This window comes from Natator depressus, chromosome 6 (assembly GCF_965152275.1).
Source record: "Natator depressus isolate rNatDep1 chromosome 6, rNatDep2.hap1, whole genome shotgun sequence".
Lineage (NCBI taxonomy): Eukaryota > Metazoa > Chordata > Testudines > Cheloniidae > Natator > Natator depressus.
Genome location: NC_134239.1, coordinates 103408852 through 103436541, shown reverse-complemented (window position 1 = coordinate 103436541; position 27690 = coordinate 103408852). Strand labels below are relative to the sequence as shown.

General features: G+C 39.0%; 2 protein-coding genes across 5 annotated transcripts in view; one reads left to right on the top strand and one right to left on the bottom strand.

The window, feature by feature from the left end:
* The first annotated feature begins 174 nt into the window (after nt 1-174).
* SERPINA10 (serpin family A member 10) lies at nt 175-15403 on the top strand. 2 transcript variants are annotated; one of them, XM_074957148.1, is made up of 5 exons: nt 175-208; nt 6010-6701; nt 10891-11164; nt 12540-12687; nt 15164-15403. In XM_074957148.1, the coding sequence occupies exons 2-5, from the start codon at nt 6032-6034 to the stop codon at nt 15353-15355; spliced, it is 1284 nt and encodes a 427-aa protein (XP_074813249.1). In that variant the 5' UTR covers nt 175-208; nt 6010-6031; the 3' UTR covers nt 15356-15403. The 2 variants fall into 2 exon arrangements, with proteins under 2 accessions (XP_074813249.1, XP_074813251.1); XM_074957150.1 differs by having other exon boundaries at nt 179-208; nt 6006-6701.
* Nucleotides 15404-18313: 2910 nt separating this feature from the next.
* Nucleotides 18314-27690, bottom strand: part of PPP4R4 (protein phosphatase 4 regulatory subunit 4) — a 117421-nt gene continuing 108044 nt past the window's right edge. For all 3 annotated transcript variants that reach the window (XM_074956169.1, XM_074956170.1, XM_074956171.1), the window contains 3 exons: nt 26827-26897; nt 24281-24431; nt 18314-19515 (listed from right to left, as the gene is read on the bottom strand). In XM_074956169.1, coding sequence (XP_074812270.1) covers nt 19491-19515; nt 24281-24431; nt 26827-26897 — 247 coding nt within the window. In that variant the 3' untranslated portion in view covers nt 18314-19490. The remainder of the gene's footprint in view (nt 19516-24280; nt 24432-26826; nt 26898-27690) is intronic.

Below are 27690 nucleotides of genomic sequence, written 5' to 3'. Positions count from 1 at the left end.
TAAGATGTTTACTGGAACATGGCCCTCCACTTATAGGACACTCATCTTTCACTGTGTACCAGCAGTTAATATATAACCTACAAAATCAGAGCATTACACTTTGGAAATACCTACTGTTTGCTGATGACCTTCATCACTGGACAATCATTTAACTTTGTTTTTTTAAGTATAGTTGATTGAGAAAAGTAACAGACGAGCTGCCTTGTTGGTAAGATGGAACTCTTTAAACTGAGAATTTTAAATATCTATGGGGGGTGGGAGGGAAGAGGAGGGTAATTATATCTGCATGTTCTTAACATGATGCAGTGTTTCAAGCAGGAGTAGATTTTATCTGTATATTGAAATTTTATTTTAATTTAAAATACTATAATGTTTTCAAGGGGAAACCTTCTAGTATGAGCAAAAAGCAAGAAATCTCCTGCTGTAGATATGTTGCTACTACAAATCATCCTAAAACAAAGTTGATACCAACTTTTTCCTGCTTTAACAGTTAATAATTTTAATGAAATGTGTTTTCTGTTCTGCAGTGTTAAAAACAGATCTTTGGGAATCCAAAACAATGTTTGAACTTGACATTCTGTACAAATGCAAGCCTTTGCTTTTACAATTTAGACAAATACATGATTGTTTCCAAAGCTTCTTCCACTACTTTCATATATTTTCTTTGCCGTTCAAAAGCTTTGTTTATCAGATGATTATTGATGTTGAACAGCAAAACTTTTGTAATGATATGTCTAAAATGAATTGCTCATCATCCCAAACTAGCAATAGACTATTGTCCAACTGTGTGCTCTTTGGCAATGTTCCCAAGTCAGCGGGAGTTTTGCTTTTTTGAGGTCTAGAGAGTCTTTCCCTTCACTTCAGTAGATTTTGGATCAGGCCCTAAGTAAGAATTTCACCCTTTCGTTCCCTGCCAAGTGCTGAATCTGGAATAACATCACAGACTCTTCAAATAATGCAGGGAGTGCTGGGTGCATTTTTATCAGCTACCTTATCTCAGAGCAATTAAAAAGTCTAGAAACTAGCCTGAGGAGGAAAAGAGAAGCTGGTTCTCCACTATGTTTATTAAACATTTGGGCCTGATCCTGTCGCTATTGATGTCAGTGGGATTGTTGGCATTGACTTGTGTGAAAATAGGATCAATCCCTCTAATTATGTATTTTATAAAAGGCAGATCTTGCCAACCCCTCAGTTGCAGAAGGCCCTGTCTATCACAGAAATGATGTAAGATGCCAGGATTCATCTGGTGTAGGGGGAACAGGATACCAGGAGTGGATGGATGGAGAGCATACCCCAAACCTATCATAAAGTCTAATTCCATAGGGGCCCCTATCTTTGTTGCAATGGAGGGGGCGGAGGTTGGCAGAGTCTAGGAAGGGAGGGATAGCTGAGTGGTTTGAGCATTAGCCTGCTAAACCCAGGGTTGTGAGTTTAATCCTTGAGGGGGACATTTAGGGATCGGGGCAAAAATTGGGGATTGGTCCTGTTTTGAGCAGGGGGTTGGACTAGATGACCTTCTGAGGTCCCTTCCAACCCTGATATTCTAAGGTCAGTCATCGTGTTCCTCCCTATGCAAGGGGTGCTTTGTAGGTGCAGAGGCTGCTGCAGCTCTGTAACTACAGTAGTGGCCAAGGAGCACCACAGAGAGCTGGAAGAGAATTGCTTTCCCCAAGCCTTGCAAAATTTGTCAGTGTGCAGTTTGGCTTCGTGGGCTTTGCATAGATGCATGGTTTGCCCCTTGCTAATGTAAAGAATAATGTAGGACCAAACAATTGCAGGGAGAGTGATGAGAAAGTTTCTCAAGAGAAACTAAGGCCATGCCATACTCAGGAAGTTTGGTTTACCAGGAATTCAAGTAACCTTTTAGTGTGATGGATCCCCCCAGCCACACGCTTCTTACTTGACCTTTGGCTGAAGAGTCTTCAAACTACAAATGGAGCTGGAGACTTAGGAAATGTAGCTCAAGTTTTAGGCTTGTATCAAAACCAAGTTTTGCCCAATTTTCAGTTTCAACATTAAACTTCCATCCAACTATTTGTACCCTAGATGGAGATTTACTTTTGGTCTGAAGATGACTGATCAGAATACATTCATCCTGTCTGGATAATGCATCTAACCACCTCATGAAATTTTCCCTCATGCAGAGGGCCTGCACTAGGATTACATGAGATTTAAGTTGTGCAGAGGGTCTTGAGAAGACGTGTTAGAACAGAATGAATTTCACCCTAATCACTTAACTCAAATGATAGAAGTAATGTGATCACTTCAGCTAATTATATTAACTGTAAATGACAATCTGCCCACAATTAAGGTATATTAGAGCTCCAGAGAACACATGAAAAGCAAAATCTGAGCCCAAGTACTATGTATGGATCACAGATACAATAAATGCTTATTTTAAAGATGAAGTTAAAAGGTATGCTCTACAGCCTGGTCTGTTGATAGTACTGTGCACAGCCATTTATGGAAACAGACTCTATTCTAGGATTAGGGTTCCTGCTCCTTGGACAAGTAGGAAGGGTAAGTGCCGTGGAGCTAGCATATTCTACCCAGACAGGATGTGAGAGTCACAATGCAGCCCCCTGTTGGGCAATCCACAAATTGCATTGGTGGGTTTTTGAGGGCCCCATGGTGAACTTTACCTGGGGAATAAGGAAGATGCTGCAGTGCAGTGCCTGTGTGAGAAGAAAGGGAGGATGTGAATTCAAGAGTCATACCCCTCCCTCCTCCACTCCTACAAAGTTCAATCTCAGGACTATTAGCAAGAGCTGATCTCAACTGTTGGGATGGTGCAGAGGGAAAGCAGCAGTCTCCAAGACAGTCCAATCTAACTTATGAGAGGGGTTTCATATTTTATATATTTGGGATTCTAGTAATGTTTAAAAAGGATAAAATGGCAGGAGCTTTCATGACCCACACCTAGTGCAGCTTTAGTCAGTGTGTGATGGGCATAGGGAATTCCACTGGGAGTTCAGATACAGTTAAAATAAATATAAAATTGGTGAAAATGGTTTTAAGTTGTATATTTTTAATATTTTACATATTTTACATGTGATTAAGAAGACGCATCACATTCAACTATTTCATTGTCTCTTGATTCATTCATTATAGCCCATCTGGGCTGTCATCTTGTACAGAATGTAACTCACTATTTCAATAGAGAATTAACTGCCTGACTGCCAAATGTGTGCTGTTACTTTGTGCCCAGATGTCTTATTGCTCACATGAAAGTGCCTGTTCAGGGCTCATAGCCACAGACAATTACACATCTTGATGTAGGCAATCGTGAGGGATTTTTATATAAAATCATAAAAATATAGAACTAGAAGGTACCTCAAGAGGTCACCTAGTCCATCACATATTTCTTTGGCCATATGACAAATAGCAAGCTATACAATTACCATACTCTGGTGTTAGAGTTCAGATATCCCTTAACAACAAAACATCTATTGAGACTGTTCTTTCCATCTAGTTAACTAAAAGCCTACTATTTTAATGATGGCTTATTTAACAGAATCAATCTTTTCATACCTCTTCTTCATTCTTATAATCACTCTTATACAAAGAGAACGGGTGCAGAATGAAATTTCAAATGGCACCAGATCATTTTTCTTTCTAGCTGTCCTAACAGAACTCCCTTCTAATCTGGGTGGGATTTCCTGTCTGAAAATAAGCAAATTCAAAATATTGTATTAAAGTGATATTCTATCCTATATTGTATGGCAAGCAATTCACACATTGTTTTTAAATTTGCTCTGGTTATTTTGTATGTTCAGTATCTTGGATTTAAATGCAGAAATGGCAGTTCGACATGTAGATGGAAAAGTTACGCATCTATGTGATTTATATAAGCAACTTCCATTTTCACATGCAAATTTTGGATTTTGCATGAGCAAATTTGGATGTTAAATTGGGGCAATAAGAAAGTTAAATTTTCAAAAAGGCAAGGTTTTACAGAACATGCCTTTGCATGAATGTTGCTTAGAAATCACTGCTTGTGATAGAGAATAATAATATTCCAAACATAGTATAAGTGTCTCACCCTCAGTCCATTCACAAGCCCACTTCAGCATTCACCGGATCTTACAAAACAATATTTGATAAGTAAAAGAATCAGAGGTGATACTACACATGGCCTGGGCACCACTCTGGCTGTAAGAATAAATAATCCATATCAGACAAATGGAAAGTGAAAGGGAATGACGAATTTCCTTAATTGTTTGCAATGGTATTGGATTCTCAGTCCAGGGCCTCACAACCTCATCATAGCTCAGTAGACAGAAACAGTAACATGAAAATTAAGAGGGTGCAGTCTTGTTTGCAAGGCTAGAGGGAAGTAATATGTCCCACCTTCCCTATTCAATAGGAACGTCAGCAAAACGTACTATGTCTAAGTCATTCTTCTGAGCAGTCCGCTTACTCCAAGGTTCACAACTGTACACTCCTTCATGTTTGTAGGACTAGTTCATCTATTGCTTTTACACAAATCCATGAACATAAGAGCAATCTTGTTCCGCAATGGGGGAGCTGCTGTTAAAGGTGAACCACATCTGAAGTTCACAAGCAGCCTATTCAACTATTAGAAAGACATCAAGCTACCTCACTCTTGCCAAGAAAGCATTTGAATCCCTGCTGTCCACCAGCACAGGTGCTCAATATTCAGAGTGACTATTCAACAAGGGAGGAGGCATTATTACAGACATCATGAAAATCTGGAGTACCTGTCATTTCCCCTCCTCACTGTGGGGTTTTCCTAGGGCAGAGCCATTCCACAACACAGTCAGTACTCACAGCTGGAAAGAGTACACTTACTTAACAAAATAGCAGGCGTTGGTTCCATGGTAACAATAAGTCTTCTATTATCCTCCAGATGGATGTAGGGGATGTGTGTCTGGAAGGGTCATTCATATTTAATTCCTTCTTGTGCTATTGCCATCCTGTTTCTAAAACAAAAGATTTCATTTTCACAGGCTTGCACAGCTGAATTAAAAAGTAAGAGGCCTGGGTGTGATCCTCCTCTGCCTTATACCAGTCTTTCACAATCATCATTCCTGTGGCTTCAGTAAAGTTACACCTGGTTTACACGGGTGTAAACAATCAGAGGAAAATCAGGCCCAGGACCACTGGTCTTTTCAAAAATTATTATTCACGTTTTGCTTTTCTCCTACCTGAAAGTTTCTGTGTAACTGGAAAAACACACTTACATGTCATTCAGGCTAATTTTCCCTAGAAAAGAAGGTCCAAGTTATTCACAAAACCTCTAGTAATTTTTCAAAGGATTCTCTAGCAATTTGAAATGTAAAACTTTTGAATTCTCCCAATCATGTTTTTTTAAAGTATGGTCAACTCTCAGAGTTTCTCATGTATGGGACTCAGAACTAGTGGTTACAGTTTGACTTTTTTAGTATACATTGTGCAGAAACTCAATGCTGGTATTTTTATACATACTGCACATTATACACACTAGCCCTTTAATGGTCAACAAGGTATTTCTCTCGCTTTCTACGTTTGTATTTATTACATTAAAAATAGGTAGTTCTCATTGACTTCAGGTGGAGATGAATGGGCTAAGCACTTTTGAAAATCAGACCCTTGATCTCAAATTGGTGCCTCATCTGAAAATTTGGACCTATTCTTTTAAGACAGGCTTCAATTTAACATAGGAAGATAGTGAGGGACTTTCATCATGAACTGTAGGTAGCATATGAAGTGAGCCCCTTGCTAAAGGTCATGACATCTCTTTTGCACCCATTTTGAAAGAATGGATACTTCTCTCTTCCATTACTTTCACTTTGACTTTTGATTTGGGTATTGGCCATTCAAACTTTACATTGGTGTGTAACTTGTGGTGGAGGGGTTGGTGAGAATTACATGGTAGAAGGAACTTCAAACCATTTGGCTATCTCCATGACCTCTTTATTTGGAACCCAGAAGCAAGGTATTTTCAATTTAAAAAAAGAAAAATTGTCATTGACTTTGTTGTTTCTTTTCACTTTCTTGACAAGAAAGAAGCTCACTGCTGGACTCCAAAATGAAAGCAGGGATTTGCCTTCTTCTCTTATGTGAAATGTGCACTGAATTAAGCACATCTCTTGGCAAGAATGGAAATCAAAAGAAAGATAAAGAGGAGAGTCTCTTGCAGAATCTTGAGACCGCAGAGCCATTTGAAGAGCAAGTCCCTCTAGAGTTCACTCTTTACAACCTCACTGAAAAGAACATGAATTTTGGATTCAATCTCTACAGGAAAATAGCACTGAAGCATGACAATAACGTGTTTTTCTCCCCGCTCTCTATGTCATTTGTGATGGCTGTCTTCATGCTCGCGGCTAAAGGGGAAACCTACAAGCAAATCGTTCAGGGTACAAACCTCCATCTTTTGCAGGGCAAAGAGAATTTTCATCAGTTGCCAACTTTGTTTAAACAACTGAAAGATAACATCACAGAGAATGAAGAGCTTGTTCTGCAGAGAGGCAGTTTGTCTTTTGTTCAAAAGAACTTCAGACTGAAGGAGCCTTTCCTTAATCTATCCAAGCAGTACTTTGATTTGGAATTCTTAAATGTGGATTTTCAGAACTCCACCCATGCAAAAAATATCATAAATCAGAATATTAACAAGAAGACCAAAGGAAAAATCCCAAAGCTTTTTGAAGAATTTGACCAGCATGCTAAACTGGTTCTCGTGGATTACATTCTCTTTAAAGGTAACGATTGATTTTATACTGTAAGACCATCATTTATAAAAAGACAACAGGCAAGACTCTGATCTCAGTTACTTTAGTGTAGCTCCAGAAAAACTCCACTGGGATCAACGTTGCTGCTCTAGATTTGCAACTGAGCTCGGGATACGGTGCTGAACGTTTGTGCATCAGGCAAGTCAGGTAAACCTGCCAGTGCTACTGAGTCCCCTGCAAACTGGATCTGTACATATGTGATATACCCATTATAATTGAGTCAGTAATTCAAATACAATGATAGTGGCTAGGGGCTTCTCCTTTGGGGAAAAGCATTTTCAAAGATACAGTATTTCCCCATTGTCCCCCATTAGATTTCCTTTTTTAAATTAATTTTTTAAAACCGTAAATGATTTTAGTGGTACTGAAAAGGGCCTTGAATGCTGCAGACCTCCACCCTCAGAACAGCTAGAACACAGACAGAGGCAGTGAAAACTTCCTCTCAGCACCATATTAACTTGTCTTAACCCTTTTCTGAAGGGTTCATCTTGAGGGCCGAGAAGGTTGTTCAATCTCCCTTGAATCCCTGGGCTCCCTGCTAATAAGCCATTATTGCGGTGCCCATTGTAATGATAGCTGTAACATGGGCATATGTACTCTAGACACTGGGCTGAGGGCATCAATTCATTTCTCATAGAGTGCATTGGTCAAGGCAACACAGAGTTTCCCCATTTCATACAAGAGTCTCTTTGATCAGGGAAAAGAACCACACCTAACCCACGAGAGGACCTTCCATGTATTGATCTGGTGCAACAAAAAGAAGTTATCAGAATCTGGGAGGCCCTTAGCTTGGCAGGAGAGGTGCAATCAAACTAGGAAAAATAAGCACAGCATGCCAAAGTTTATTTGCTAGGGCCATGTAGCAGCCCCAACTAGGCTGCGGAGAAGCAGACTCTTCAGAGACTTCCTACCCCCCGTAATGAGAAAGGAGCTAACTGCCTGTCACACAACAAGGCTCCCTGATTACACAGCAAATTAGCTGTCCCAGGACCGGAGTTCAGCTCTTTTCTTTCAGTTTCACATAGCCAAAGGAGGCCAGCCTGGGCCCAGAGGCCCCAGCTGGAGTTTCCCCTGGAGCAACCAGTGATTTTTCAGTCCACCTTCAGGTCCCTGATGTCATCCAGTCCTCTTAGGGATGAAACTTCGTTGGGAAACGTTATGATGGTGAGGATTCTGCAGGTCACGGGTATGCAGAGCTATCACACGATAAACTTTGGTCACTGCAAACCTGGGTCAGATCTGGAGCAGTAACTTCAACCTCTCCAGAATTCCAAGGCGTGCTGAAATATTACCTCTAACATTAAAATGCTGCAACCTGGCACATTTACAAGGGTGCATTTTATTGCAGTGTTTTCCCCAGTAATGCTCCCCCAGGTCCTTTGAATGAGTGGAGAAAAGGGCAGGGTATATATTAAAAATTTCCAATTCAAGACATTGTACTACTTGAAAAAGCTAAAATAATCCAGGATTGCCCCTGGTGCCCGGAATATGCGTGAGAGAAGAGGAAGGATGAGTTTCCAGTTAAATAGCAGAACTAGACAAAACAAGGGGTTAGATTCTTGTCTAGGTCAAGGAGCACACAGCAATTATCTAATGCATCTCCACCACACACGATGATTCTCTGCTGATGGACAGCTGGTGTAGAAGCTCCTGTGTCCCTCCCCCTGCAGTTAGTAGTCTCTGACTTCTAGTTGAGAAGGACCAGACTTTTCAAAGGAGGCCCCATGTAGCAAAAATAGTGATTGTCCACTCCCCTCAATCAGAGGGGAAGGGTGGCAGAAAAAGTTGGGTCAATTGATCAGGACAAAAGACAAGAGTGCAGGGACAAGAGTAGGGCAAAGGGGGAGCAGAGAATCCCAGACCATGCCCACTGCTCCAAGAAGAGATCAAGGAAAACACTGCCTAGGTGCATGCTCAAGTGAGGGAAGGAAAATGGCCCCACAGTGTGGTTTCCTTCCTCCTTGACATATAAATAGCCAGTTGGGACAATGCCAAGGGGAGGTTTCTGGGTTTAGTGGGGCCTTGGATCTGGTGCTGATTTCAGTGACAGAGACAGAGAAAAGGAGGTGTGGCCAGGATAATGTCTCTATGCTGTCCCAATCCGCAGGAGTAGTGTCAGCCCCTTGGGGCCAGGAGAAACCATTTAACTCTGACTTGGGCCTGGTGCCCATGGTCCCAGGATCATGAGAGTGAATGAAAAGCCTCTGGCTCAGTGTACAACTCTCTCGTGAGGACAGCAGCATACAGAGAATTCTCTCCTTCTGAAGAAAGAAAACAGATGCAAACTTAAAAGTAAAACAAAACAAAGAGGACCGAGCAGAATGCTCCATGGTGGAAGTTCAGAGATTTTTGCTGTCTGGTATGGGGGCTCATCTCACAATAGCTCAGAGCAAGGCATATTTTCCTTGAGATGGGGGAACAGCTGAGCAGCAGCAGTAAAATAAGCTAAAAGGAGATGCACCAAGAGTCCAATATTATTGTACTGACAGCTTAGTAGCACTCACTGGGACATAGTCTGAGTCTGGTGTGTAATTCTGTTTCCTTTATTTGAAGAAGAATGCTAGTTAAGATGTAATGAAGCCACCCAAGATACAGAGATAATAAATGGATTGGCTAGGCTTACATGTGAGTAGAGATACCCTGATAATTTACTAATGAGTGAGGTATTAAAAAACCTAGACAGAGTAACAACACTGGGACACTGAGTTTGGGGAAAAGACAGTTAGAAGACAACCTGTTACTAAAAGAAATGCAGTGGAGAGAAAGCCTGAAAAAGTGCTATGATTTACAGCAAACTCCAAAAATGGCAAGGTCAGGCTTTGACTGCTTTCTAGCAGTAGCAAATTCAGGGATGAATGCCCATGAGGGAGAACAGTCTGTCAGAAGCTCCTGTGAGTTCGTGTGGATTTGTTGGCAGAGTCCATGTCTAAGAACAGCACGCTAGACAATTTAGGCTTCAGCAGATAGCAATCAGCACCATGAATTAAATTCTTTAAGTGAATTAACCAGTGCAGAGCATGGCACATAGGTATAATATACCTATAAGGCAAGTACTGTTTACAGTAGCCAACGCTTCCACATGGACAACAAGGCTAATTCCAGGTAGAGAATAGTGTAGTAGTCTAGCCTTGAGATGACAAAAGCAGGAACATAAGAATATAAGGTCGGCCATACTGGGTCAGACCAAAGGTCCATCTAGCCCAGTATCCTGTCTTCCAAAGTGGCCAATGCCAGGTGCCCCATAGGGAATGAAGTGAGCCAACCCCTGTTGCCCTTAGATAATCATGACGAGCTCTGCATTTTGAAAATAAAAGATTTTGTCAAGTGAAAAGGTGAAAGAAGGTGTTTTTGGCCACCACTGCTAATTTGGAAGCCGTAAGTAGAGATGAATCCAAATAAAACTCAGATTGACAACCTCTAAAAAATCAGCCTTCAGATGCCCTCATCACTTCTGCCAATTCACCATCAACAATCAACCATCTTTTATCAACAGGCATCACTTGTGTTTTATCTTGACTGAACCCAACCCAGCTGGATTTCATCCAGATCCCTTTCTCTACCAGAAATTGAGACAGGAAAGAAATGGTTCTGTCTAGACTTGGTAGAAAGGAAATGCAGGCCTTAGTATCATCAACATATATGGTGTCCGTCCATAGCACTCATAAGGGAGGCAACCCACTGTTGATGCTCAATGAATGAGAATGTATGGGAGGTATCACTTTAAAAAGAGAGTACTGAATAGGTGGAACAGACTTCTAGTAGAGGTGGCAGAGTGGCATTTCTGCAAAAAATGGATGATTATATGGTATTCAATACATTAAAGGAATATTTATTAGTTTGGAGCCTGGGGGTAATTGACCACCTGGACAAAGGGACGATGGGAAATATTTGTTGATCATGTTCCTTCCCATCCATCCCTCCTGAGCCTAGACCTGTTTATTTTGTGTGGTTTTGCTGTCCTGTGCTGTAAAAGTTTTGAAGTATGTTTGCTAAAGATATCATAGCTGTCATCCAGCCATCCTATGCACAAGGGCCCCAAATCCTACATGACCAGATAGCAACAGATACAATTGGATAATATGTTTAAGGACTTCAGAACTGTTACCATGAGCAAGTGTGAGTGTGAATAATTATTTTCTTTCTTTCTTTCTTTTCTAAGGCAAATGGTTGCACCCATTTAATACAAGGTTCACAGAACTGGAGACTTTCTATATAGACAAGTATAGGAACGTACAGGTGCCCATGATGTTTAAATCAGACATGGTTGCCTCAACTTTGGATAAGAATTTACGATGCATTGTGCTAAAACTTCCCTACAGAGGGAGTGCACACATGCTTATTGCCATGCCGGAAAAGGAGGGAGACTACGCTTCACTTGAAGACCACATAACAGCAGAGCTTGTGGAATCGTGGCTTAGAAACATGAAGACCAGGTATAGCTTCACACTGACATCTTGATGATACTAACATATTTCATATTTACTGAGGTAAAAGAAACCCACTTATGTGCTGGTTTCTCTGTGGAGTGGCATCCTCACAAAGGCGAGGTCTTTCCAAATCCCCCAAAACAGAACCTTTGTGCCTAAGAGTGGTGTAGGGCTCTCACCTGAAGCCTTCATTTAAGACTGATTCATCTCCTCTATCCCACTAAGAAATGTACGTCTCACAGAGCACAGTCCAGCCTTTCCAAGCCCAAACATCAGATCCTAACTGTGGTCTTCAATTTGGCACTTCCAGCCGAAATAGCATGGCTAACCACTGTGTGCAGCCTACTCATGAAGGGATTTCCTACTTGGGCAATGAAGCATAAATACAAATATATTAAATAGGGTGAGCTATAAAAATGTAAAATAAATTAATCTCTTCATTTGAAATGTGATTCAGTAGGTGACACTCTTTCCCCTGGTTCAGTATTGAATTAATCAATGCCTCATCATAGAAGTGGGGATACTGTGCTGCAGGAAACTAGAGGTTCTGACCCCTTGTGGCCCTGACATTTTTCATAAGAGAGAAAACATTAGCCCTGCTGTCTTTCCCAAGTTGTTACACAGGGATTTACATTCTGCCTACCTAGCTTCCCCTAGATTTCAATTATTCTTCACTTCCTGCCCTAAACTGTTGCGTAGCATGTTGTGCACTACTGAATTTGATCCCAGAGCTGGTTGCATTTCAGTATTAGTTGAAGTGACTATTATATATCTCTTGTCTGCCTCATACAAGTGAGAGACAAGGTGGGTGAGGTAATATCTTTTACTGGACAACCCCTGCTGGTGAGAGAGACAAGCTTTTGAGAGCTTCACAGAGCTCTTCTTCAGGTATCAAGTACTTGGAGGCAAACGCGGAACTCAAACTGAACTTCACTGCTACTGAAAAGGTCAGTTCGAGTCCCATGTTTACCTCCAAGTGCTTGAGACTGGAAGAAGAGCTCCATGTATCTTGAAAGCTTGACTCTCCCACCAACAGAAGTTAGTCCGGTAAAAGATATTGCCTTAACCACCCTGTCTCTCTCATATCCTGGGAGCAATATGGCTACACCTTATGAAAAATGTCAGGGCTCTGCATCATACAAGTGAGGAAGTTTCACTATTTTTTATAGGGCACTTTTAGATCCTCTGATGAAAGGTGTAATGAAATGCAAAATATTACTGAATGACCCTTCTAATAATAATTACTGAGTATATTCTAGGATAATGAGACAAGCAAAATTCATGGAGAAAAATCAAGCCTGTGATAAGGACATTTTTCTTGTTCCAAAATTAGGACTTTGTCATTTTTTTCACTGTATTACCAGTATTTATGTTTTTACAGAAAAATGGACATTTTCTTTCCAAAATTCAAATTAGACCAGAAATACCAGATGCATGAACTGCTTCATGCTCTGGGAATCCGAAACCTCTTCACAAAGAGGGCAGACCTGAGTCAACTCACAGATCAAAGATTTGTAAAAGTATCAAAGGTAAGACTTTTAAGCTGCTTCTTGTTATTTATTTTTTGTATTATATTAGTGCCTAGAGGGCACGGCCAAGATCAGGACCTGGTTGTGTTAGGTATTGTACAAATACATCGTGGAAAATAGTTCCTGCCTTAAAGAGCTTAAAAAGGATCAGGTGACTTGCTGAAGGTCTCAGAGCAGAGCCAGGAATAGAACCCAGGACTCCTGACTGTCACTCCAGTAACAGCCATATTTTGGCTTCTCTTGCACAAAGCTGTAGGGAGAAGCAGTGGGAGAGGGAAGTTCAGAGTATTGCTGGGCATCATCTTTTACAAGAAACATTTTTTCAGCAAAATGTACAGATTTGGCGACACTAAAACCTTTCACAAATTTCTGTCAATTCCACCAAATTGTTCTAGTTAAAAAAAATCAGAAAAATATCAAAACAGTTTGCTCCATCATTTTCAAAAGAAAAGTGTTTACCGTTCAAAACAATTTTTAGTTTCAAAATTTCCTGTAATGGTACTTAAGAATCAGAAACTTTAAAAAATGGTGAACATTTTAAAAAGGGTTCTTTAGACCCAAAACAAAACTATTTTTGGCTTTGTGCATCACCAAATTTTTGTTCTCAAGTTGACCCAAAACAGGTTTTTTCATTTTTATTTTTTGGAATTGCTAGCAAACTGACAAGTCCATTATTCGCCCAGCTCTGGTTCAGAAACTTCCCCCACCTCTTCTGTACACGTGTGCAGAGAACCACCACAATCCAACACCATCCAGCAATAAGAGACATGCCAAAGAGGACAAAACATGAACATGGCCCTACCCCATTCCATACCAAACGGACCACTGTGATTCTCATATGTTGCACCCTTTTAAAGAGCATAGTAGTTGCCTTGACAAATTTATAAATGTAAAAGTATTTGAACTATGACAGCTTTGTAAGCTGACCTTAATCAGAAACGTTATTTCATATCCCAAGAGTAAAAATACAAAAGATAAAACAGAAGATGTTTAGTTTATGGGCTATTACACCATTTAATGTGTGTAAATCAGGTTGAGAATCTGCGGCATACTCTTCCCCTTGCGCAGATACCAGGAAAAATGGCATAATCCAGAATTAATTGGTTAATAATTCTATCATAAAACAATCTAATTTTAATAGCATCTGTTAACTGATTTTAAAAGCAATTTATGTGCCAGCTGGCATAGGGCCATTGCAGCATTATTGAATGTTACCATGTGAGTTACATTAGTTCAGAAACAGATTTAGGACCCTGAACACAGTGAGCAGAGTTTGGTATTGGTGATGTTAACACCTTTAATTGTCTTTATGTCCGAGACCATAAACTAACCATGAATCTTGCAGACTTAAGAATTGAGGAAATAGCTAGATGCATACACTACAGAAATAAAGGGGAAAGGGTCAGATCCTGCAAGGTATTGAGTGTCCTTAATTCCCAGTGAGTTTGGCGGGAGTTGAGGGCTTGCAAACACCTCACAGGATTGTTTTGTATGGCTGTACTCATTAGTTCTGGGTTACTGTTTGCTTCAAGGAAATCTTCTCAAGATTATAAACATATAGCAATAAGACAAGACAGGTGCAATTACATAAAGGGAGATTTAGATTCAATATTAGGAAAAACTTGCTAACTATAAGGATAGTTAAGGACTGAAACAGGTTAAAAAGGGAAGTTGTGGAATCTCTGTCATTGGCGGTTTTTGAGAACAGGTTAGACAAATACCTGTCAGGGATGGTCTAGGTATACTTAATTGTGCTTCAGCATGGAGAAATGCACTAAATGACTTCTTGATGACTTTTGAGCTCCCTTCGGGTCTTGTTTCTATGATTTTATAAGCACTTTCAGAATGCACAGTATTTAACCAAGTAAAGCTTTCAATGTTTGTGACTAACTAAACTTAATCAGAAACAAGCTAATTAAAGAAAAAAACAACCTGAACCACTAATAGACATTTGCCTGCATATTTATTCATGAAACACAGAATGTAGGGTCAGCAGGAATAGGAAGTGAAGGCTCATTCTATACATTCTGTTAGTTAACTGAAAAACAGATTCTGTGGTCTGGCCAACCTGGGCTATGCATAGATTTGGGTTACGGGAAGGAGTGGCTAGAAAAGTGGTTTGAAGATCAAAGGTCCAGCCTTCATTTTTTTATAAGAAAGTTACCCTGCCAAATTATGCATACAGAAATTGTATAACTGCTTCTAGAAACATATCCAGGAAGCTTCTTAGGCTCTGATCCTGCAACTGATAGGGTACAGATGGACTAGGGCAGCTGTACAGTCACACTGGAGCCAATGGGGCTTTGTGTGAGTGCAGCCATCAATTGCAAGATCAGAACCACACTGTGACCCTCAGTCCCTTGGTCTGTATGTCAAAGGCCTCCCACTCATTAGCTGTTTGGAACTTTGACGACTGTTCTCCACATAAGGAGTCTCATTTTTGGTGTTTATAATATTGTTCTCTTTGCATTATTAGATTATCCAAAGAGCAGTAATTGAGGTGGATGAGAAAGGAACTGAAGCAGCAGCTGTTAGTGGGTCAGAAATTACTGCATACTCAATGCCTCCTACCATTAAAGTTACCCAGCCATTCCTCTTTATGATTTACGAAGAAACTTTCAAAACATTGCTGTTCATGGGCAGAGTGGTTAATCCTACAGAACTGTGAATGAAGACAATAGTTTCTAGTCTATCTCCAGGATATTCCAAGTTTTATTTTTATTTTCTTAAAACTATTACATTGCATTAGTTAGAATTGAAAACTAGCTAGATATGAAAACAGATTCATTTCACATCTCAAATCAACAGCATGTCCTACTAAATTATTTTTGTTAATGCACAAGTGGCAAGATTATCTAGCTGAGGCAATAATTGTGACAAAATAGAGATTTGTTCAAAAGATGCATGTTATTTTATGTATTTCCTAAACTACTCCTTCTGACAGCCATCTAACAGTAGGCTTAAGATTACTGATTGTATACTATAAAAATCAGTTCAAATATTTTATTCTGTGATCTAAACTAGATATTTCTGTATATGTGCAAATTCAATAAAATGTTTGAGTTAAAAGATGCTAATTTCTGTTTAATTTTGTGTTTAATTCCCCATTGTATAACAGATCCACCATTCTGCACATTTCACATTCACAGAAAAAACAGTTTCTTACAGAAAAATCATCAAAATGTAAACAAAAAATTTAAAGTGTATTTTAAAAATACTGACAATATTTACTTGTGGTCCAATAGGCTATACTATCAACTCCAAAATAATGTCTTATAGAGCTACCATCATTAAAGGTTTCAAAAGCACGAAACTGAAAGTCCCAAATTCAACATTTTAATGATAGAATTCAGATATATTGTATTTAGAGATAAGCCCTGAATGCAAACCTTGGATCCGAACATCCCAAAACATTTGGAAAGTTCACATCCAAACACTGCAGTTTGGCCTACTTTCTAACAATATTCTCCACTGCAATGAGAAGAATTAAGGGCCTGCTCCCACTGCCATCAGTGGAAATTTTGCCATTTACTTCACTGGGAGCAGGGTCAAGTTTTAAGCATGAGATCTATAGACTCTGTTCTTGAGAATTTTATTTACTTCTTATTGTGGAGAAATAGCAAGCCTATAATTAAGGTCACAGCAGGGTTTTCAGTTCAGCGAGGTTATTCAGTTTTATCAAATGCATTTTAGCTTCTCAGGGCACACGAACGCAGTCTAATAAAAGCACATTTAAACTGGCCTTTTTACAAACGATAAAATATTTCCAAAAGATAACTTCAACAACAGCTGGGAAAACTGACTCTTTCAGTTCTATTTTGCACCACCAAAACTGAGTCCCTGCTGAAGTACATTGCCATATTGTATCACCTAGATACTATGGTAATGTGCACATTATAAACTGATTAATCTAAAAGTTTTCTACATACCTAAACAAGGTAGATTGCTGCCTTTAGTAAGAGACAGCAAGCTTCCGAAAGGGAAAATAACTCCATTCACAGACTAGAGGCACTGAAATAGTGAAAGGAAAAAAACATTTTAAAATGTGTATTTCTGAGGGCTCAATGCAAAACAAGAAGCCCAGTGATTTCAATGGGACTAGTCAAGGAAGAAAGGACAGCAGTATCTCTCCTTCAACTAGTACATTTTAGTTATATAATTACACTCTACCTGTGTGTGTGTGTAGAGCCACATGTGGCTTTTTTGGATTGCTTCATACAGCTCTCATGAAGTTAACAGACCCAAGTGGAACTCTTCTTCTTCATGTGGTCTTCCGGAAAGCTGGCCGAAATACAACTGAGGTGTTTTCAAGATTACTCAGCTACTATGATGATGGGAGCCATAAAAGTACCTACACAGATGTAAACAGACAGATTCATCTACAGGCAGGCAGGCAGACACAGACAAGTCGATACACAAGGCCAGGAAGCGGGGATGGTGAAGGGGAGAGCCAGAGGGAAAACACTATCTTCCTGCCAAAGAGCCAGCAATGTGGACAAAAGGCGAGAGGGAAGAACATAGCCATCAGTCACGGAAAGCAACATAATAATCATGGCTCAACCATCTCCTGATATTTCTTTGTGATGTTTGTGTTGTTGCACCAATACCAACTGTTGATCATAGTGGAAAACTTTGAACAGACTTTTCAAAAAGAATCTGTAATTTACAAGAGCCTAACTCAGGCATTAGAACAAATACTGCAGACTTGAACCAATCATAGAGTTAAAGAAATATAGGGCTGGATCGGACCTCAACAAGTTATCAAGTCCAGCCCCCTGCACTGGGGCAGAACCAAGTAAATCTAGACCATCCCTAACATGTGTTTGTCCAACATGTTCTTAACACCTCCAGTGGTGGGGATTCCACAACCTCACTTGGAAACCGATTCCGGTGCCTAACTACCCTTATACACCTCTATCCCGATATAACGCTGTCCTCGGGAGCCAAAAAATCTTACCACGTTATAGGTGAAACCGCGTTATATCGAACTTGCTTTGATCCACTGGAGCCCTGCTTTACCGCGTTATATCCGTATTCATGTTATATTGGGTCACGTTATATCGGGGTAGAGGTGTAGTTAGAAAGTTTTCCTAATCTCTAACCAAATCTCCCTTGCTGCAGATTAAACCCATTGCTTCCAGTCCTACTTCAATGGACATGGAGAACAATTATCACAGTCCTCCTTATAACAGCCCTTAACATATTTGAGTTCACATCAGGTGCCCCCTCAGTCTTCTTTTCTCAAGACTAAATATGTCCACTTTTTTTAACCTTTCCTCACAGGTCAGGTTTTCTAAACATTTTATTGTTTTTGTTGCCCTCCTCTGGACTCTCTCCAGTTTGTCCACATCTTTCCTAAGCTTTGCTGCCCACAACTGGACACAGGACTCCAGCTGATGCCTCACAAAACTTTATGACCACAGAGTCCAAACAATGCCAGTGAATAAAACAAACAAACAAAAAAAAACAAACAAAAAAAAAAAACCCCATGACTAGGCTCACCAAAATTCAAATATACTATGAGGAGCTAACAAATCTATACATTGCAAGAGGCTAATGCACATCTTCACAGTAGAGCAATAAAACTGGCTTCAGTGTCATTTAAAATACGTAACTTATATCGTTAAATGCTTTTATTTCTCTTCAATTATAAAATAAACATTGCAAAAAATAACTCTTTTTTCCAGAAACATGCAAGTACTGCATTATCCTAAGTTTTATTTTGAGTAAATTAATCATTCATTATTTCACATGGTAAAAACTAACCACACACACATGCATTCACAAATTAGATCATCTTTATCATACACCAATAGATTTAAAAAACAGATATTTTCTGATATCAATATAGTTATGCTGATTGCATTTTGAAATAGAGAAGCTGACAATAGCTTCATACAATATCTCTCAAGTATTGGCATAAATAGAACTTTTTAAATAGAACTGCATGTTTTTCACAGGCAAATTTTGATAGAAACATTAATACAAACAAATGTTGACAAAGCTAAAGCATGATAGCTTGGAATAACAGTTAATTAAAAACTAGATTCATCATTTTAAAATTATTAGGTAAAAGAAAATACAATCTGAAATACTAAAAATTAAACAATGTATTTATACAACAAAATTGTCCTATGAAACAAAAGAACTAATTCTGATATTGTTTGGAGGTATTCGCTCTTAACATTTTTGGAAAACTTGTAAAGGATTTGTATAAACTTGAGTTAGTACTTGTAGTGATACCACATCCCAATTCACAGCACAATCTTATTTCAGTTTATGCTTCAAGACAGCTTCTTAGTGGTACTCCTGGATTTTAGTTTAAATTGAGTTTGAAGAGTCTTTGAAAGGTGAAATTAATATCTCGGTTAATCCCATATACAGAACAATTTCAGCTATATTTTTCTTCCATAACAAACCGATGTTAGGAACTGCTAAAACCCTAAATAAGTACATTTAAATAGGACACTTGCATCCTAAATCCAAGAATCTGAACTACAAAGGCATAATTGAAGAACAAAAACCCTATCTCTTTAGCTGCAGCAGTTAAAGCACATAGCTAAAGTTACATTTCATTAACACTTCACTACAACATTGGAATTCTGCAACCATTACATTATTTATATGGAGTTATTTTACAACTTAGGAATTTGCTTAAAAGATAGGTTTTAACATTGCAAGATGCACTAAGTCTCTCCTGTCCAGTCATCAGATTCCCCCGCTGTAGCTCCAACCATTGTTATCACAAAACCACTTTGCCTCCAGCAGTCTTTGGTGTGCTTCCTTTTCTGTCAGATGATCATCTAAGAGTTTGATTTTCTGTTTTTTCTTTATACAAAAGAAGAAACATATGTAAAAAATATTGTTGATATATTCAAGCATTCAGTAATATCTTCATACTAAAGTGCCATTTTATGAAGCGTATCTGATAAGCAGGAACTACTTGGAAACACACCTTACAAAAAAAAAGTCAATTCACTCATAATTTAGGATATATGTCATAGTGTGGGGGTACTTTTCAAGTAAATCTGCTCAAGAAGGCTTAAGTTAGGTTGGTAAAATTTGTAACAACTCTAGGGAATGATATAGCTAGTGGTTAAAGGTCTCCTGGGTTTTATTTCTGGTTCTGCCACTGATTTCAACATGTGAATTGGCAAGTCACAATGTATCATTTCCTTTGTTTACCTGTCTGTAAAATACTGCTTGCCAACTTCATAAAAGTGTTGTGAGGCTCAATTCATCAAAGAGATGTAAAGCACAGAGATCTCTGGAAGAGCAACACTTAATTTCAGAGCTCTGTGCTAACAGAGATTCTTGGTACCCCATCATATCAAAAGGCATTTCTATCAAAGATATTTAGGACACTCTAATATATAGACACCACTATATTCATTGCCCCCATTTTAGAAGAGGGGAAACAGGGCCCAAACCAACTCCGACTGTCACTGATTTTAATACTGCCATTAACTATAAATGGGAGTAGGATAATATTGATTATAAAGTTATGTAACCTGCTCAAGGCCATACAGAAAGTCAGTGGCAGGAAGGGGGCAGAAGTCAGGAGCTCCTGACTCCCAGCCTTGTGCTCAACCCACTAAACAGTGTTACTCCTCTGAAAGGATGATAGATACTATATCAAGTTATGTATGCAAACCAATATTATTATGGGTTCATACACCAATATCTATGGTCTGGAAACTGGTTACTGAGATTTTTGTGAAATCCAGGCCCCCTTGACATCAATGAGAACTTTGCTATTGATTTCAATGGGCAAGGATTTCACCCCTGCTCTTTAGGAGCCTGATTCTAAACCACTGAAGTGAGTGCAAAATTCTCATGATCTGTTTGCCCATGTACTACATTAAAACAGATTTCTTAAATTGTCTCTCTGTCAGGCCAACATTTTTATTGAATCATCTATAGAGCACAGACAGATATTCACTTTCCTTCCTGTATTTGAATCAGTTATCCTGTTATATTAAAATAAGGAAAACAGTTATGCTGAAAGAAAATTTATAAAATCCTCAAAAATGAGGGAATACATATATGAAAACAATAAAACTAATCATCATAATAGTATACGATTGGATTCTTATATCATTCCTAACATTTATGATTCATGTCAATATCTATTCTAGGATGACTCATAATCTAATATTGTCTATTCGCTAGTAACAATCAGATCTACACATGCTTTTCTCTGAAAATTGACTTAAGAGAGGTCTCTTGTGGGCTGAAGCATTTAACTGATGTTCTTTGGGATTCTTCCACACTCCAAAATATACATAAATTCAGAGCCTCTTATCTTCTGTGATTAAGACATCATAGATACAAAAGGAGGCATCTTCAGCACAATTCTCAACTCACGTAATTTCTTCTGCCTGAAAACTACCTAGGGGCCCAATCAAATCACACTAAAGTCAATGGGTGTCTTTCTACTAACTACTGTGAGAACTGGATAAGGATTTAAATTAGATTAATTTAAGATGTATAAATTATTCCAAGAATGAGATGGATCATTTTTCTCTGTGTTCATCTCTGATGTGGGCCCAAGAAGGAACTGAACTCCAACATAAGTTTGTAAACATACATTTGCTAATGTAAAGATTCCAATGAAAATTTCTGCACTCAAGTACCTCGTGTGGATATTAGAAAGTCCCTTGAAGATTATGGCTCCATTTACAAATCATAAAAATGATTCACTCATATTTTTGATCATGCTACCAGTGAACTTCTATTCATTTGCCTCAGAGAGGTTTGTGAAACAGTTAAATATAGGTAATTATATCATAATTGATTGAAACAATATATTAATTTAAAATGAAAAATAAATTAAACAGAAACATATGCAGTTGTGATTTTTATCTTTAATCTATAGATACCTTGATCTTTCAGTTACATACATACACAAAAATAAAAACAGATACGTAATTACACACAAAAACTATGTGAACAGAACATTATTAATGTTGCAAAGTCAACCACTCAAAAGTTGGGCACCCTTGTGTATATGTATTGAGAGAAAGTCTGATTACTTGATCATAGACTATTTTTTCCATAGTACCCCTGCCTCATTCAGTGCACAGTATGGATGGTGCTCACTTAAGGAGAAGCTATTCAATATTTTATTTTATACTAGTTCAATGTGTGACCTCATGCCTTCATTACTGCACACTATTCAAACCCTGCTCTGAAGACTGAACTATTAATTTCCTCATGAGATTTGCTATGGCACTCTTCACTATAATATCTGAATGCTTCCCAAACATTAATTAATTATCTTCACAACCCCTCTTTGAGAAGAGAGAGTGCTGTTTTCCTCATTTTACAGATGGGGCACAGAGAGATTAAGGTAAAAAGTATCCACTAATTTTGGATGCCCAAGTTGAGACATCTAGCACTTACCATTACATAGCACTTTCTCTGTTCAAAGCATTGATTTCAGTTGCAGCAGTGAGTACACCGCACTTCTTCAAATCAGACCCCAAGGGGTATGTCTAAACTGCAGTAAGACACCCACAGCTGGCCTGTGCTAGCTGACTCGGGCTTGTCAGAGCAGGTGTTTAATTGCAGCATAAACATTCCGAATCAGGCCTGAGCTCTAGGATCCTCCCACCTCACAGTGTCCTAGAGCCCAGGCACTAGCCTGAGCCCGGACGTCTACATTGCAGTTAAACAGCCCCGCAACCAGAGCCCGATCTCTGGCACAGGCCAGCCGTGGGTTATTAATTACAGCGTAGACATACCAATAGTCTCAAGTCAGGCACCCAGAAAATGAGGAACACACAGTTAGTGTCTGTGAAAAGTGTGATTGAAGAGACTTGCCTAGCATCACACAGGAACTCTGTGGCAGAGGCAGGGATAGAATACAGTTTTCCAGGGCAGCATTCAACTACCTTAACTGCGAGACCCACTCTCTTCTCTTCCTGCAGTCCCCTGCCTCATTTATAAAACCTTCCAGCTTGTACAACAAATGAGGCTAGGGTCCTATAAACAGCCTCCTTCACTGCACAAACCTGATTTACTCCCAGGGACAGGCAACCTTGATTCTGTCACTTCCTAATCTTTTCAGACCTTCACCTGCAACCTGAATAATGTTTTGAACATAGTTTTGTTTCTGTAATTTCCTAGGTTTTTTTAAAAAAACCCTGAAAAAACAGATATTTCAACATGTGGCATCATGCTGACACCCATATGGGTCATCAGCAGACTCGCTCTTAGTTCAGGTGACCATACGCAGACCCAGCATGGCCCATAGCACCCCAGAACTGCAACTGCAAGGAAAAGTTCTGCTCAGTCTTGGGCTAGAGCATGCCAAATGTGGATGGAATCTTTGGGACATTTAGTTGCTAAAAATCTAAAAAAAGTCTCCATAGAGCCTGTGGAAACTGTAATTTTTCAAAGGCTTGTAACTTGGCCAAATTTGAGCAGATTATCACAGGCAAGGAAAAAGGCACATCTCTGACACAAAGACCATGCCCCTTGTCCAATGTCAAGCCCCTTCTCCAATGCATAGGAGCACTAGAGTTTCAAAGAAAAAAGTGGCCAGAATTTTTTTAACATGGACAAAACAATATATCTTCCTCTAATCTCTTTCTCTGAAAGAGCTGAACTATTTTGGCTGAAATTAAAATCAGCCTGAGGCACATAGCTACCATGGAAAATTTCAAGCCAAACAGTTAGTCTAGCAAAGTTGTGAGAAACTGAAATCAGGGTTTTATAATGCTAAGTGTCAGAAAACCTTAATAATAGGTGTTTCTACTAGCTCCACCTATAATAAACAAAACACTTCACTGTGAAGCTGATAGGGTGCGTTGCTATACACACAGAGCATATTTAAGAAGCTTAACTTAACAGCTAGTAATTGTAGATGTTTGGTGTAGCAGTTGGTTGTGCTGGAAGAGGAGGCAGAATAAATGTCAGATTTTGGTGTGTGCTAATTGTGGTAATGATAGTGTGCGTTCTTGTGGATGGAGGAGTAGAGGATATATACTGTTAGATGGCTTTCCTTTTCTTTAATTTCCATGAATTTGTAGAAATATGTCAAATATAGCAATCCAAAAACTGCTTCACAATGAAGGGGTTTTTTTGTATGTATACACAAAAGTATGAATCAGATAATACCACTTCCAATTAAGAAGATCATTATAATTTCAGGTAACAAAATGACTAGATAAGTCATTTTGTATTTGTAAACTAGAATGAAGACCTCTGAACTAGGAACACATATTTACACACAGCCAAAGTATCAGAGTATATGATTCGTTGAAAACCAACCATATGCAAGGGAATACTGATCAATACACTATTCCCAAAAATAGACAGCCACATTGGAAAGACACATTTAAGGAACAGTATGAAAGACTTGTTCAAAGGGGCACAATATAGTCCTAAAAATGCTTTCGAGAACCCAAATTTTCACACAGGCAATATTCCATACCCAAATATTTGTGTACACAAAAATCTGGAAATGGAAAATTGCATGTAACAGATATGGACACACAAAAACAAACCCTGCAATTTTACAGACTATTCTGAGTTCCATTTGTGAATAGCTCCCTTAAGGTGCTCATAACTATAACCAATCACTTACAAGCTCATCTTTCGTGAATGACTGTCTTTAGTCCCATTGTTCTTTTGGTCAACTGAGTTAGCTGTATTACGGGAGGAAGTCGCTATAGGGGTGCTGGAAGAAAAGACAGCATTCCCACTAATATTGGTGGAACGAGTCCGGAATGAATCATCTGAAAGAAAGTAGTTGACAATTATACAGGGAATTAAGTCTGAATGAAACACAGTGACATCACATCTATCAGTAGGTTGAACAGGTGTTCCGACTGCAATATAGCATAAAATTGTCCTGTCTACAAAAAAACTTTGCTAATTTAAAGATTTTCACTAAAAAAAAATGGTGTGGCAAAGTACTGAAAAATAGCTGATAATCTATAAACTTTTTGAGAAGGTCTACAGAAAATGAATCAATTTTAATACATGAAATGTCTCAGATATAATATATGTCTAATAGGCAGCTTTTTAAAACTGGGTCTCCCTTTCTACATACAAAATTTGTGAATGCAAATAATTGCAAGCACAATTTATGGCATCTAGAAGTCTAACTACTATTTTTAAAAACACCAGTCAGGAATGACCAAATTCATGTCTAAGTGTCTACTACTTAAAAAAATATATTTTTGCAAAATATGTTACACAGAAAAGCAACTGAAAATGAAAAAAGTATATTAAGAATTGGTCAATGCATAAATATGATCATATTTCTCTATTTACTGAGTGCTCGCTGTCTTTTCTGCTGGTTAATCCATAGGATCCCATCTCTAAATGCTTGCTAATTGCTAATCAACAAACGTATATTAAAAAAAAGTTTTTAAAAATTCCAAAAGTACATCATTAACGATTTTGGAGAATGAAATCCTCTTGTTTAGACCATGTTCAGGATATAGAGTAGCAGTGCAGGATCACTGTCTTTGTTTAGTCCCACCTTGAAAAAGCAACACATCCTCTCATTGCCTTTGCATGCAAAAACTCCTCAAGTGGAAACAGAACCTGGGAACACCGCAGAAGAGCATATTTGAAAATGGTTAATAAATGAATTGGTGCTTTAAAAAATGATTTTATTAGCATTTTAGACAGGATGGAGTCAAGCACCTCTAGGGGCAGGGAGGAAAAGTCAGAACTTATTACTTCTAATTAAATTTCAAAGGACCTCAGTGAAAATGGGCAACACAGATGCCTTCTGAGGAACAAGGTGATCAAATCAAGGAAGAGCAGTTGGGTCAATATGAACCATCTTTATTTAGTATTTTTAAATTGTCCAATTAAAATGACTATCAGAGGGAAATCAGTCAGATTTCTGCCTGTTTGACTAGTAAGGGGTATTGGAGCAGTCCTAGCTATATCTGATATAACATTTGTGACAGGAAATTCTACCTAGACAGAATTCCAGTGCTGCCAGCTCTGAGGATTTTATCTCAAGTGTCACCATTTGGATTTTTTAAAAAGCACCCAACAGCTGGAATCATGTTATTACTTGAGAATCTCATATTTGAATAAAATAATGAAGTTTAGAGCTGATGTGGCTGTAGAGAAAAGCTTGACAACATTAACCTAAAGTCTCCAACATCAGAAAACAAATAAAAAGAACTCTACAGTTATAATTTTTAATTCTTATGATTTTTTTTTATGGTCTGACTCATGATTTTTGAATGCTTGGGGTTGGCAATTCTGGAATTCCTTCTGCAAGAGTTCTGCAAACCTATATTCAGAGAGTAAAATGAAGCAGGTTTAGTATATAGATGTCTCAAATGTTATGTGCCATTGACATTTTTAAACAGTCTAATCTTAACTACATTTAGGTGAACCATTTTTTATTTGTATAGCTTTTGTACTGTATAAGCATTTGCCATTGGAAATATCTGTAATTGCTATTTTAAAAGATCTTCGGTTTGACCACAATATGACTCAAATTAACTCTTGTCCACTTGTCCATAGCCAGAGTGAAATTTACGATTAATGTAGTAATGATCTTTAAAGATCATTCCATATCTGGAAACTAAACAAATTAAACTATGCAATCTAAAATAAAAAAGAGATACTTCAAATAATAGAAAACTAATCTTTCCGGGATTAACCTTGTTAACCATCATTTCTTTCTTTCCCTTGTCTACCAACTATGCAGCTCTCCATCACTGGCTTGTCTAATTCTCTAAGAAGTCACTTTGCGCTTTATCTTATGCTTCCCTTTATGCCTGGAACACCCTTCCAGAATTAATTTGTAAAGACCCTATACGATTTTACTTCAAATTCTTCCCAAGTCTCATTTGGGACTACAACAGAACACCAAACTGATAATGGCTAGGGAGGTGGGCAGTAGGGATTATCGAAAATTTTTATATTTTTTATTTTTTGACTTGCAACCGAATAGTTATCAGATGGCAAGTTTACATAACCAGGTGTTGCTATCAGTGTTCCTCTCCTGCTCTTTTCATTTTGTCAAGTACAGTCCTATTTTTTTAAAGCAGAGTCTCTGTCTTTTAGTCGGTGTTGATACAGTAGTACAATGGAGCCCTGAACTTCTCCAGGGCCTCTAGGAGCTACTTTGATACATACAACAACACCACTTACCACTAAATGGTAGCACAGAACCCTTTCCCACTCCTGGTATAGAAGAAGTATATCCTGTTGCAGAACTTTTACTAGAAAAATAATTAGGTGATAAATTACCTTTTGCACATTAAACTAAGTAAGTCACAAGCAGTGTTTCTGGGTCTTCAAATGTTTGCCATTTATAAGTCCAGATTTGTATTAAAATGGTATTTTTTCACCCAAATACAAAAAATTCACACATTTCCCAATTATAAGAAATTGCTGATTTAGGCCATTATTTAACAAGGTACGTAGGCATCAGTGGTGCAAGTAGAAATCATTTCTTGCCAGTACACTGCACTCATGGGAGGGACACAAAGGGGGGGGGGCACGTGACCCCCCCCAGCCCAGGGTCCCCGTGCTCTCCCCACCCCCATGATACACATCCATTCCATGTTACCTGGAGGGGGTGCTCTTTCCTCCTCCCGCTGCGCTGGAGACTTCTTCTGTACAGATCCCAGACAGGAGGACTCAGGAGACGCAGATGCATGGAAAGGCTGGGGGAGGTACAGCTGTGCTGGAGGAGCTGCCAGCATGGGGCAACCCCACATTCTGCTCCTTTCGCCGCTGTGGTTCCTGGGAAATCAGGGCTCTCTGGAACCGCAGCAGCCAAAGGAGCAGAAGAACATGGGGCCGCCTGGAGGCCCCACGCTGGCAGCTCCTCCAACATGGCTGCTGTACCACCAGGAGCCCTGCCCCCAGCCCTTCCACGCAGCCACGTCTCTGGAGTCCTCCTGCCTGGGTCTGTACAGCAGCTCCGCCAGAGGACAGGGCGGGGGGGGCGGCAGGGCTGGGGATGGTACAGCTGTGCCAGAGGAGCTGCCAGTGCAGGGCTGCCCAGTG

What these genes read in the sequence shown, in the direction of transcription:
- SERPINA10 (XM_074957148.1), top strand. Translation starts at nt 6,032, where the DNA reads ATGAAAGCAGGGATTTGCCTTCTTCTCTTATGTGAAATGTGCACTGAA. An exon ending in GGATTACATTCTCTTTAAAG is followed by an intron (nt 6,702 to 10,890) that starts GTAACGATTGAT and finishes TTCTTTTCTAAG; the next exon opens with GCAAATGGTTGCACCCATTT. An exon ending in GATTTGTAAAAGTATCAAAG is followed by an intron (nt 12,688 to 15,163) that starts GTAAGACTTTTA and finishes TTGCATTATTAG; the next exon opens with ATTATCCAAAGAGCAGTAAT.